The sequence below is a fragment of the Herpailurus yagouaroundi genome, unplaced genomic scaffold (assembly GCF_014898765.1).
Source record: "Herpailurus yagouaroundi ecotype Mexico unplaced genomic scaffold, PumYag 141, whole genome shotgun sequence".
Classification (NCBI taxonomy): domain Eukaryota; kingdom Metazoa; phylum Chordata; class Mammalia; order Carnivora; family Felidae; genus Herpailurus; species Herpailurus yagouaroundi.
The window spans coordinates 44,657,124-44,669,640 of NW_024412396.1; the positions used below are offsets into that span (position 1 = coordinate 44,657,124).

Consider the following 12,517-nt stretch of genomic DNA (forward strand, 5'->3'; position numbering starts at 1 on the left):
AAAAACGCGTTTGTATATATAGAAGAACACTACAGAGAAATTATTGAAAAAGCCAAGTAATTATCCTTCGGGGTTTGAAAAACAAGGATAGCCTTTTGACATCTTTTAAAAAATATCTATGGTTTTTTTTTAAATGACGATGTATTACTTTTGAATTGGAAAATAAAACATATATTAAACACCCAGGAAAGAAAACACGAGAAGGAAATACAGGAAAACATAATCCAAGGTTGATTTGGTGAGATGGGATTCTGAGTGTTCTTGTCTTTCAATTATTTCTCCTGTTGTACATTTTGTGATAATAAGCACAGGTATTTTTCTCTCTTTCTTGTGAACATTTATTCATCTTTGAGAGATAGAGCACGAGGAGAGGAGAGGCAGAGAGAGAGGGAGATACGGAATCTGAAGCAGGATGCAGGCTCCCAGCGGTCAGCACAGAGCCCTACGTGGGGCTCGAACCCACAAACTGTGAGATCATGACTGAGCCAATGTCAGACACTCAACTGACTGAGCCACCCAGGCGTCCCAAGCGTATGTGTTTTTTAATAATTGGAATACCATAAATTCTATTTAAAAATAAAGATTGAATCCTCTGTTCTTGTTTACAATTTTATTATCTGATGGAGGGAGCTGGATGGAGCATTCGTAAAACAGTTTAAAGTTTAGGAATCAGTTAGCTCAGGGGGTGGCAAATGTTTTCTGTAAGGAACCGGATAGTAAATATATTACCCGGATAGTGTGGTTCATATGGTGTGTATTACAACTATTCAGCCCTGCTTTTGTAGCAGGACAACAGATATAGACGCTAAGTAAATGAACTGGAGTGGCTGTGTTCTTAAAAACTTTATTGATGGGGGCGCCTGGGTGGCGCAGTCGGTTAAGCGTCCGACTTCAGCCAGGTCACGATCTCGCGGTCCGTGAGTTCGAGCCCCGCGTCAGGCTCTGGGCTGATGGCTTAGAGCCTGGAGCCTGTTTCCGATTCTGTGTCTCCCTCTCTCTCTGCCCCTCCCCCGTTCATGCTCTGTCTCTCTCTGTCCCAAAAATAAATAAAAACGTTGAAAAAAAATTAAAAAAAAAAACTTTATTGATGGATACTGACCTTTGAATTTAATCTAATTTTCATGTGTCATGAAGTCTTCTTTTGATCACCTTCCCCCAACCCCACCCATTAAAAATGTAAAACCATCCTCAGACCATACAAAAACAAGTGGCAGGCTGAATTACCCCCCAGAGGCCATAATTTGCTGACTCCTGAGTTAGAGATCAGGAACGTGATGAATGAAACATCCTATAGTGAGGCTGAAAGACCCCCAAAAGAGGTGGCCAATAAACTCTATTTCCTTTCCTTTCCTTTATTTTATTGTATTTATTTAAACCTGTGATTTCTCTGCATCCTCTTATTCCTTTACTAAAGAATTTGGTACTTACTTGGGTGTCTGAGGAAAAAGATGCCATTTGGTTGAAACACGAATATAGGAGCAGGACAACCTGAAACAAAAAATAGTAATGAAAATCCAGGTCTACAGATACTGAATCTTTGCTGTGCTAGGTATTTCTGGGAAACAAAAGCAGAAATAAGGCGTATCATTATGCAGGAATTATAGGGGCACATGCAGAATTTTGTAGGATCACACAGGAGGCAGAGTAATCATGCTCACGGAAGATGACTGTGTTTATTGGAGGAACTGGTAAGAAACAAGCTGGTAGGAAGACTTATTAAGCGAGTGTCATGGAAAAAACAAATATTGCAAAAAGTCATTTAAAGAAACCAGTAGATTAAGTCACTAGGCACTAATGAAAAATTACCTTTGTGGAGATGACAAACGTTTAAGCACTAAACAAATCGAGAAAGGCCTTGTGAAAACTAATGAAGGGAAACCTCACCAGAGTCTGGAGGGAGGCAGTGGGAGTCAAAGCATTCCTCTGCAATTACTGGAAGAAGTGTCAGTTACAGACCCCAACAGAAGAAACCTCGAGAAGAAAGAATCATCACAGTCCCTCACACAGAAAAGACGCACACTGCATCTTCTATAAGAAAACAACTACCCCTGCAACTTAGCTGCTGAGAAACCATGCTTTTCTCTAACGAACTTTAGACTTGCCTTCAAAACAATCCGTTCCAAATTCTTCCTGCTTCTCAAAAAACATGCTGTTCCTCTTCTTTGTTGGATGTGCCTATGGTTTTTCAGCAGCTTCTGTGTCCCAAATTCCAACTCTCCACTATTCCTGAATAAACCCATTTTTATGGCCAAATTACTGTTTTATTTTTAAGATTAAAAATTTTTTTAATGTTTATTTTTGAGAGAGAGAGAGAGAGAGAGAGAGAGAGAGACAACATGAGTGTGCGAGGAGCAGAGAGAAAGGGAGACACACAATCCAAAGCAGGCTCCAGGTTCTGAGATGTTAGCACAGAGCCCTACATGGGGCTCAAACCCATGAACCGTGAGATCATGACTTGAGCTAAAGTCTGATGCTTAACTGACTGAGCCACCCAGGCGCCCCTTATTTTTAAGATTCACAGGCTTTGTAAAAAAAATTAGTCCTGGGGTGGCTCAGTTGGTTAAGCAACTGACTCTTGGTCTCAGCTCAGGTCTTGATCTCAGGGTTATGAGTTCAAGCCCCGTGTTGGGCTCCATGGTGGGTGTGATGCCTACTGAAAAAAAAAAAAAGTCCTGAATAAAATCAAATGCTGTGGGCTGAAGACAGCAACTTTTTTCATGGTGTACAGCACCAACATTCTTGTTTTTCACTCCCAGAAAACTTTTTCTAGATTACTTTGTTATTGCAGCAAAAATAGCATCTAGTGAGTGAAATCACAAGCAATTGCTTCCATACTCAACTGAAAATATAGAAAATAACTGGAAGACCATTTTTTTTTTTTTTAATTCTGCGGAAAGTAAACAAGTGTAACTAAATAAGAGCTGGTTTGGGACAATTTGTACATTACAGGATTCCAGTGTTTATTAGGCTAGCAGCTAAAGGTATTTTCTTTTAATCAGGCTTCGTGCCCAGCATAGAGCCCAACATAGGGCTTGAACTCACCACCCTGAGATCAAGGGTCAGATGCTTAACCCAAAGAACCACCCATGCACCCCTAAAGGTGTTTCCTTTGAACAAACTCATTATTTTCTTTTAAATCCATCCTCATTACACATACCATAGATAACTAAGTTCACAATTTTGCTATATACTGACTGAGGCTCTTTTTATTTATTTACTTATTAAAAATTTTTAATGTTTATTTTTTTAAAAAATTTTTTAAATGATTATTTATTACTGAGAGAAAGAGAGAGAGCACAAGGAGGGGAAGAGCAGAGAGAGGGGGAGACAAAGAATCCGAAGAAGGTTCCAGGCTCTGAGCTGTCAGCACAGAGCCTGATGCAGGGCTCCAACCCACCGGCTGTGAGATCATGACCTGAGCTGAAGTCAGACGCTTAACCGACTGGGCCACCCAGGCACCCCTAATGTTTATTTATTTATTTTCCTAATGTTTATTTTTGAGAGAGAGTGCGCGTGAGCGCGTGTGAGTGTTTGTGAGCGGGGGAGGGGCAGAGAGAGCGGGAGGCACAGAATCAGAAGTAGGCTCCAGGCTCCCAGCTGTCAGCACAGAGCCCGATGTGGGGCTCGAACTCACAAGCTGTAAGATTACGACCTGAGCTGAAGTCAGACACAACTGACTGAGCCACCCAGGCGCCCCCAAGGCTCTTTTTAAAATAAACAAATGTTTAAATGGTGGAGCTCATTCCATACAAACTATCTAAATTCGAACCTACAGTTTCTAAGGGCTGGGAGATCAGAAAAAGGGCCAGTAGCTCTTCTCCTTCTCAAACTTCATCTGTGTGTAACTTTAGTTGCAAACAGCAACCCTAGATACAGGACACTCTGAAAAATGGCATGCCTTCGTTTCCACCTAAAAGCATTAAAAGCAAGTAACCTTGGGGCGCCTGGGTGGCGCAGTCGGTTAAGCGTCCGATTTCAGCCAGGTCACGATCTCGCGGTCCGTGAGTTCGAGCCCTGCGTCGGGCTCTGGGCTGATGGCTCAGAGCCTGGAGCCTGTTTCCGATTCTGTGTCTCCCTCTCTCTCTCTGCCCCTCCCCCGTTCATGCTCTGTCTCTCTCTGTCCCAAAAAATAAATAAATGTTGAAAAAAAAGAAAGTAACCTTTTACAATCATTCTATTTATGCCTCAATTTCTAAACCTGAGTACTTCGCTGGGAAAATGTGGAGTTAAAGATGCCTAAGGCTATTTCACCCTCATTTTGAAAACACAATCTTTTCTGTTAACGAGTAATGGTATACTTTATGTGTTACATTACGGAAACCTGAACAGGGAGGGTTAACCAAATACCATTTGGACTTTAAAAGCAGCTTGAAACATCTCCCAACCGTTCAGTTCTAGTGCAGAAATCTGCATTCTGACCTGAATTCAAGATGGCCTGCTAGCTGCAGTCCCAATTTTAATATTTCATCATGCAAAAAACTTCCATTTAGAAAACACTGCAGTTCTTTAGTCTTCTTACTATAAACCACACGTCCGTGGTATGGTATGGTTAAGATATTCACTTGTGCACTAAGCAGCCTCCTCCAAAGTACAAGCATAAACTGCAGGAAGCAAGGAGTCAGAGATGGCCAAATATTTTTGCAAAACGTGAGTTTCTTTTACCCAGTACTCTCCGGAGTATCTTAAAAAAAAAAAATTCAGCTAAAAAAGAAGTGCCATTTGCTCTAGCAATGACAATGCTGGAGAGACACTGACGAACCCCACGCAAGGAGCAAACACCTTCATCCGTGCCCCGTGCAGCTTCTGGCACCTGACGACCACACCCACGCCAATTCCCGCCCCTCGGCCCCGCCCATCGCTGATGCGGGTCGCCGGCGCGGTCACCGTACAGCGGTCCCTACTGCACGTAAACTTCCGGCTCCGCGGAAACGTCATCCCTGGATTCAGTGGGGAGGTCCCCGGGACGGTACCGGAAGTGACGCAGGGGCGCGCCCTCCATTTTGTGGAACGCAGGAGCAGCTAAGTGCGTCAGTTTTGGAAAGACGTAGACGAGTTTAGTCCTGGTTTGCGGGGAGGCAGACGGCTCCGTCGCAGACTACGGACCTCTCTGGTCTCTCAGCTGCCAAAGATCCTGTCCGGTAGGTGAGTGACTCACTTTGAGGGAAAGGCTTCTCGGATCGAGGCTTCTTCATGGCCGCTCAGATCGTGAGTGGCCAGGGCTGCTCTCTTTGCGGAGGACGGCGTCCAATGAGCGCAGTTTATTCGAGGTGGGCGCTGGGGCACGTCTCCCTTTGGGTACTGTTTGAGGGGAACTGAAGGTGGAAGGGCGGTCGTGGTTATGGTCATTTTTACACAGGGGTCTATGCTCCTCCCTGCCTCCTTACCTCTTCACTACCCGAACCCCCCGAGTTTGGGCGGAGACCTTTGCTCGGGGGTGTGGCTAGGGTTTTCTGCGGGAGGGCGTGATGACTCCGGAACTATGGAGTCGTGGGAGGGGGTGGGAGGAGGGCGTTTGGCACGCGCGGCTCTCCCCTACCGCTGTCTCCGCCGCCGCCATTTTGTGGCTTCCGGCGTCCGCCCGCCGCCGTTTGCGCAGGCGCGGCGGTGGCGTCGTGAGATTCCGGCTTCCACCCGCTGTGACGCTCCTGGGAGGCGGCGACGCGCGCGCGGCCCATCACCATTGGGCTGGCCTTGCGGAGGGCGGGGTCGGCTCCGCCCGCACTTCTCGGCCTTTCCTAACTGCGGCAGATGGGAGGGGGCCAGAAGAGCCAGGGAGACAGTGCGGCTGCGCAGTTCCAGAGGCGGCAGTGGGCGTTGCGGTTGCTGCGGTCTGGGCCCAGGGAAGGATCGTGTTGGGAGCCGAGTTTTAATTTTGTCTGCAAGGGACCTGGCCTAATAAGAGGCACTCTTGGCAATCTTGTTTATAACATCACCGGGTAAACATTTTATTTTATGCCGTTTATGTTTTTGGCCCCTTAACTAGGCATTCTTCTGACATTCACTGGTATTGTTTCAATCGAATCATTTTCTAACAGGAAATACTAGCCGGATATCATGAGTGGCTGTCGAGTATTCATCGGGAGGCTAAATCCCGCGGCCAGGGAGAAGGACGTGGAAAGATTCTTCAAGGGGTATGGACGAATAAGAGATATTGATCTGAAAAGAGGCTTTGGTTTTGTGGTAAGTGTTTTAGAACTACCGTTAAGTCGCTAAAGATTTTGATGAGCAGTGTGTTTTGATTTTACTGAGTTCAGGTAGGGTATCTTTGGAAAACTTTGTATGTTCTTAGAGCAGTGAATTTTCTTGAGGGATAACCTCGCTGTTGGTTGGAGGGAAACCACTCCTGATCGCTGTCTTTAAGATAGTCATTCTGTCACACATTTGCAGTGCTCTTACTATGTTGTAGAATATATTTTAGAGCCACATTAAGCAGGGGGTCGGTTTGTTTGTTTTTTTTCCCCCATGTTTACATTTTAGGAATTTGAGGATCCCAGGGATGCAGATGATGCTGTATATGAACTTGATGGAAAAGAACTCTGCAGTGAAAGGTGAGAACGTTAGTTTTGTAACCAGTTAGCACCGTAAGATGGACAAGATCAGCTGGGATATTTTTCAAAGTCGATCTCTTGTGGCTTGTGTGGAGATAACAAAGTCTTTTTTCCCCCCTTCCTGTAGGGTTACTATTGAACATGCTAGGGCTCGATCTCGAGGTGGAAGAGGTAGAGGACGCTATTCTGACCGTTTTAGTAGTCGCAGACCTCGAAATGATAGACGGTATGTGATAGATGGTGGATGGCTGCTTTGAACAATCTTTACCGCAGGAGGAGCTTTTAATGTTTAAGAACCATTAGCAATAAGTGATTCTGGTACTTACTGAGTAATCGTTTCTCCTTTTCATATGTTAATCCACTGTTCCTGATTAGTGCGTGTAGTAAGTCCTGTAAAATAATGTAGAAACTTGATGGGAGTCCTTTGAATGACTTGTTCCGTCTCGTTGCTTGAACTTGTCCACAGTCGAACACAGTAGGTGCACACTGCTGCATTTCTTCCATTGTGAGTACTCATTTTCTTCCTCAGAAATGCTCCACCTGTAAGAACAGAAAATCGGCTTATAGTTGAAAATTTATCTTCAAGAGTCAGCTGGCAGGTTTGTTGAAATACAGTTTTGAGCTATTTTAATGTGGCTTTTTAAAAATTAATGGGTAGTTAATGTTTTATTATGTTTTATTAAAAGTAATTTTATCTTTAATTAATTTTAAAATGGATTTAATTGTAATTTTAAAATTTTAATTAAATGTAATTGGGGGATATTTCAAACTTTAATAATTAGTGATCAAATGTTTAATGTTTTGAGGATATATTTTCTTGTTTATTAAAATCAATTTTAACCAAATATTAAACCCTTTATTTGCCAGCCTATCTGTGTCGTTGGCCTTATGACGAGGAGTGCCTGTGGGTTATCCTAATCGTTGTCTTGGTCACTCTTGGTTGGGCCTGGTTGACTTTGCCAGTCAGCTCCTACAGTGATCAATTGGCCACCTCTAGATCTGTGTTTGCCGGTCTAGACGTAATCGGTGCACTTAACTTGAAGTGCCAGGTTGCAGCGATCCCAGAGCGTTGATAACGTGATCTGATCCCTAAGTTGAGAGCGGTCTTCCTGTAACGCTTCCGAATAAGAGGTCCTGGTCGAAAAGAGTTGAAAGATACGAAATTAGGTGGTCGTTGGAATCCTGATCGCAGTAAAGTGTTCCTTGGTAACTGCACAAGAGTAGAACATGTCTGCATCCGCCTGTAGTCTGCTAATAGGGAGGGCTGTGCGATTAAAGGCTTCCATCGATTGGGTAGTGTCCTTCAAGTGGGTGGCGAAGAGCCAGTCGGGCATATGTCATGAAGGTTTCTCCGACTGATTAACGGTTTGCTGCTTGACTAGCCTAGGGAAATAATAATAAAGGTAAAGTAAACTTTTTTAATGACATATGGGGCACAAAATAACTGGTGTCTTGTAAATGTTCTGTTTTGTTTTTTTAATATAAAATTTCTACTTTAGTCTTTACTTTTAAAATATGTACTGTTTCTTTTTGTTTCTTTTGTTTTGTTTTTTGTTTTGCTTTTTTTCTTATGTATTGAGCTCAGTATAGACTAATACTACTTTAATGTTAAGATCTGAATTTCCTCTAGCATTTTGCTTAAAAGCAATATGCTTTTTTGCTTATTTCGTGCCCTGACCTAGATAATTTTTCAATTCTGATAGAATACAAGTGTGGTAAATGCCATGTTTGTACTTTATCTAACATCTTCTCTTCCAGTAGTCTTGTTTTTTATACCATGTGGTTGTTTGTGTGTCACATCGCCTTTTCTTTGCTTGACACGATTGTCTTGTGTTAAGGATCTCAAAGATTTCATGAGACAAGCTGGGGAAGTAACCTTTGCGGATGCACATCGACCTAAATTAAATGAAGGGTGAGTGTGTATTGGAGATCATAACCGCCTTTTAAAACCTACTGAAAATTTTACTGGGGATTTTTTTAGAGAACATAAAATTTGGACATGCTGTAGTGCAGTGGTTCTCAATCCAGGAGGAGGTTGCTCAGTAGGGAGCACTGGACAACAGTTTTGGTGGTTGTAACTGGTTGAGGTCACTATTGGCATCTGGGTAGAGGCTAGGGATGCTGCTAAACGTCTGATGGTGCATAGGAAATCCTTCCACAACTGAGAATTAAAAATTGCAGTTGTTTGGAAAGGTTGAGAAACCTTGTTGCAATGCTGTTCTCCATTAAGATCTAAGACAATGTAGTATTAACAAAAGGTGCATGGAGAAGGTATTGTAGTTTGCTGTGTGTAGTGTGAGACTAGGCTATAACATGTATGTACCTTTATAAAGGGCTTTTTTTTTTTTTTTTTTTTTAATTGTAGGGTGGTAGAGTTTGCCTCTTATGGTGATTTAAAGAATGCTATTGAAAAACTTTCTGGAAAGGAAATAAATGGGAGAAAAATCAAATTAATCGAAGGCAGCAAAAGGCACAGGTATCTCTTTAACATTTTTAAGACAAAGTTTTAGTTAATAGGTTTGTAGGGACTGCCTCTTATATTGTATTTTTCCTCCCTTCCTAGTAGGTCACGAAGCAGGTCTCGTTCCCGAACCAGGAGTTCCTCTAGGTCTCGTAGCCGATCTCGTTCCCGGAGTCGCAAGTCTTACAGCCGGTCCAGGAGCCGGAGCCGGAGCCGGAGCAAGTCCCGTTCTGTTAGTAGGTCTCCTGTGCCTGAAAAGAGCCAGAAACGTGGTTCTTCAAGTAGATCTAAGTCTCCAGCATCTGTGGATCGCCAGAGGTCCAGGTCCCGATCCCGGTCAAGGTCCAGATCAGTTGACAGTGGCAATTAAACTGTAAATAACTTGCCCTGGGGGCCTTTTTTAAAAACACACACACAAAAATTCCCAAACCATACTTGCTAAAAATTCTGGTAAGTATGTGCTTTTCTGTGGGGGGGGTTGGGGGTGGGATTTGGAGGGGGGTTGGGTTGGGCTGGATATCTTTGTAGATGTGGACCACCAAGGGGTTGTTGAAAACTAATTGTATTAAATGTCTTTTGATAAGCCTTCTGCTCACATTTTTGTGAATGTCTGAAGTGTATAGTTTGTGTATATTGAGAGAGCTCTTTTATAACTAAAGCAAATTTAATTTTTTTGTACTAGAAAAGATTTGAACATTTTAGTTCTTGGTTATTCAAATATGTTAATTCAGAATTAGTTTAATGCCTCAATTAAACTAATTAATAGCTTTGGACACTTAAAAGAGCTCTAAATTTGCTTGTACATAAAGGCTTGAGTTTTCCTTGTTAGGGTCAAGGGTGTCCTCCCACCCACCCTTTAACAGCTGCCTGACGACACGTTAAAGCAGCTGTTTGTTATTGATAATAAAAGATTATAAAACTGCTTTTGTCTGTCTGTCTGAAGGACGAATGCGGTTTACTCCTCCCTCCCTATCTACATTCAGCACATTTAAAATGCCTTTATAGAGAATCCTGGAGTTTTGTGTGGTGGGTTTTTTAAATTTTTTGAAAATTTAAATCTTGCCAAATCTAGTCAAAACTGGGGCAGAGAAGACCGTGAACTGTTCAAAATAATGGTAACTGTTGTTTTGGTTTCCTGTGTGTGACCTTCCATGCTCTTTCTCTTTATTACTGTATTGTATCGACATCAGGTTGTTTAGGCTTCCGTAGCCAAGAGAACGATAATTTGGGAAGGAAATTATACAAATTGTTTCTATGTGTTGTATGTAATTTTGAAGGTCAGAGGTGATCACAGCTTATTTTAACTCCATGTACAAGAGTGCTTTAAGAGGTTTCGTGTTTCTTGCTTTCAATGCTGTGACGTGGGTGTGACTGTATGTTAAAGGGAAAACAGTTTACTAGAGAAGACTGCTGAAGGTTCTACACCCGTTTTTGTTCTGGGAGCCTATATGTGTAGATGATGAGCGCTGTTAATAGTCTCTTCTAGGACTCTCTAGAGACTAAGATTATCTTGGTCCCATGCAGGAGTGCTGAGTTGGATAAATGGGAGCAGTGAGTGACACGTAGTAGCCAGATACTCTGACAGTTGTCTTCCCTGTGTGTTCTTGAATCTCAGTTACTTCCTACATACAAGAACGCATCTTCTAGGAGCGAAATTGGGGCCAAAGAAGAGCAAGTAAGTGGTGAACTAGTATGGGCATTGGAGTCCAGTTCCCCAGAACCCAAGCACCACGTTTTCTTAGTGTAGACAAATCTGCCTTAGCCTTGCAGGGGTTTTTTGAGGAAAACAGTTGGAAGTACCAATTGGCTTTCCAAAAGTGTGGGCATTGGGTAGTGGGACTCCATTTGGGGGGACAGGTTTGAAAGGTTTTTGGTATACATTTGCTTCTCATACCCCAGACTAGAAATTGAGGCCAGAAAATGGGAAGCCGAACCTTCTACCATGAATGAGATGGATTTTAGGGAGAGTTTAGTAAGCTCGTTTGTTTGCTGAGGTGGAGGCATGTGGAAATCAGTGGAACCTAGATTTTTTTTTTTTTTTTTTTTTTTAAAGATTTTATAAGTAATCTTTGCACCCAACGTGGGGCTTGAACTCTGAACGAGGTCAAGTCGTGTGCTCCACCAGCTGAGCCAGCCAGGCTCCCCGGGTTCTTTTATTGGGTTGCTTCGGAAGGCTGCAAGTCCGCCAGAAGTTAATGTCAAATGGAAAGAGACAATTTTTTTGTTCTTAGGTGTGATAGATGTAACTGGGTAGTATGGTGTAGATACTTCTTGATATTTTAACAGTTGACTCTATTCTGATAGTTTTTCAGTAAATGATAGCCGTGGCTTACCATTTTAATATGAACAAACATTTGTTACACGGTGAAGCAATAAAATATAAGGCCCTTTGAGCAAATGGGAGGTGACTGGGAGTTAATTTGAACCAGCAAATAAACCTGAATTCCCAGATCCAAGACCTGAGAAATAGAGGAGTGTGTTATTCTAAGCAAATTTAGGGCCAGAGTTTGTGGGACATGTGTTAACTTTTTTCTTTATATGTTCCTTTTATCTAGTCCTTTAAAAGGACAATTTGAGGGTAGTAGGTCCCAAGTCCAGCCTTCCTTTCATGAAAAAACTATCCTGCTTAACCAAGTTTCCTAGCAGGTGATGTTGGCTGGGTGGTAGACAAAATCATTTGAACAGTTAAGTTTAAGAGAATATGTAAAAGTGGTAGGTGGATAGACCTTTTCACAGATTAAGAGCATGTTAGTGACCCAAACTGGTGATTCTTAAACTTACTGTGGTATTGGGAGTACTGGTGGTCTTGGACATTGGCCAGATGCTGCCTTAAAATTAACTTGGGTTTACAGTCAGTTGAACTTAATCATACTGAATGGCATGAAAATCTTAATTAGGCACGGTCTGCTATTTGCAAGGATGAGATGTTCATGAATGTAACGATTGTATATCAGCATTACGTAAAAGCATTTCATAGGAAATTTGAAATTTTAGAAATCTAATTTAAATGGAGAAATGACCCCTTTTGCAGTAGCTTGCAGCTCTCTGAGTTTTGAGGGGATATAATAGGAAAACCACTGATAGCTTATGAATTGATTGGCTAGACTTTTAGATTAGTGGGCAGTTCTGTTGGTTGTGTTTTCTTGTTTCCTGGCTTTCCCCCTCTACTTCGATGGTATTCTCCAGAAATGTCCGTTCATTTCATTATGACTGAGATTTTGAACCAGTCTTGTTTAATTGCATTTGCATTCTATGTCTGTTTGTTGTGCATGTAGTATCACATTGGTGTTTTTAGGAGCTTTAATCCATCCCCAAATAGGATTTCAAAAGGGAAGGAATGAGAAATTTTAAGGTTAGAAAGGACTTCTGAAGTTTAAATCTGGGAGCACTGAGCATTTATTTCCCTCTTCTGTCACAAAAGTTGGAACAGGATTTGGATATTTGATTTTAGGTAAAAGTTCCTATTTGTTGCCTAGTTGAGAAATTGCCTTTCATATTATGGAACACT

General features: G+C 42.3%; 1 protein-coding gene and 1 long non-coding RNA gene across 7 annotated transcripts in view; one reads left to right on the forward strand and one right to left on the reverse strand.

Annotated features, from left to right (window-relative positions):
* The window catches only part of LOC121031983 (uncharacterized), a 21,012-nt gene extending 15,468 nt beyond the window's left edge, over nucleotides 1–5,544 (reverse strand). For both annotated transcript variants that reach the window (XR_005791018.1, XR_005791019.1), the window contains exons 1-2: nucleotides 5,385–5,544; nucleotides 1,429–1,488 (exon numbers count right to left, since the gene is read on the reverse strand). This is a non-coding gene — a long non-coding RNA (uncharacterized LOC121031983). The remainder of the gene's footprint in view (nucleotides 1–1,428; nucleotides 1,489–5,384) is intronic.
* On the forward strand, nucleotides 4,984–9,932 carry SRSF5 (serine and arginine rich splicing factor 5). 5 transcript variants are annotated; one of them, XM_040477537.1, is made up of 9 exons: nucleotides 4,985–5,142; nucleotides 5,749–5,936; nucleotides 6,036–6,180; nucleotides 6,478–6,548; nucleotides 6,676–6,774; nucleotides 7,078–7,147; nucleotides 8,387–8,460; nucleotides 8,914–9,024; nucleotides 9,112–9,932. In XM_040477537.1, the coding sequence occupies exons 3-9, from the start codon at nucleotides 6,055–6,057 to the stop codon at nucleotides 9,377–9,379; spliced, it is 819 nt and encodes a 272-aa protein (XP_040333471.1). In that variant the 5' UTR covers nucleotides 4,985–5,142; nucleotides 5,749–5,936; nucleotides 6,036–6,054; the 3' UTR covers nucleotides 9,380–9,932. The 5 variants fall into 5 exon arrangements, with proteins under 5 accessions (XP_040333473.1, XP_040333471.1, XP_040333469.1 ...); XM_040477539.1 differs by lacking the exon at nucleotides 5,749–5,936 and having other exon boundaries at nucleotides 4,984–5,142; nucleotides 9,115–9,932; XM_040477535.1 differs by lacking the exon at nucleotides 5,749–5,936.
* Nucleotides 9,933–12,517: the final 2,585 nt, after the last annotated feature.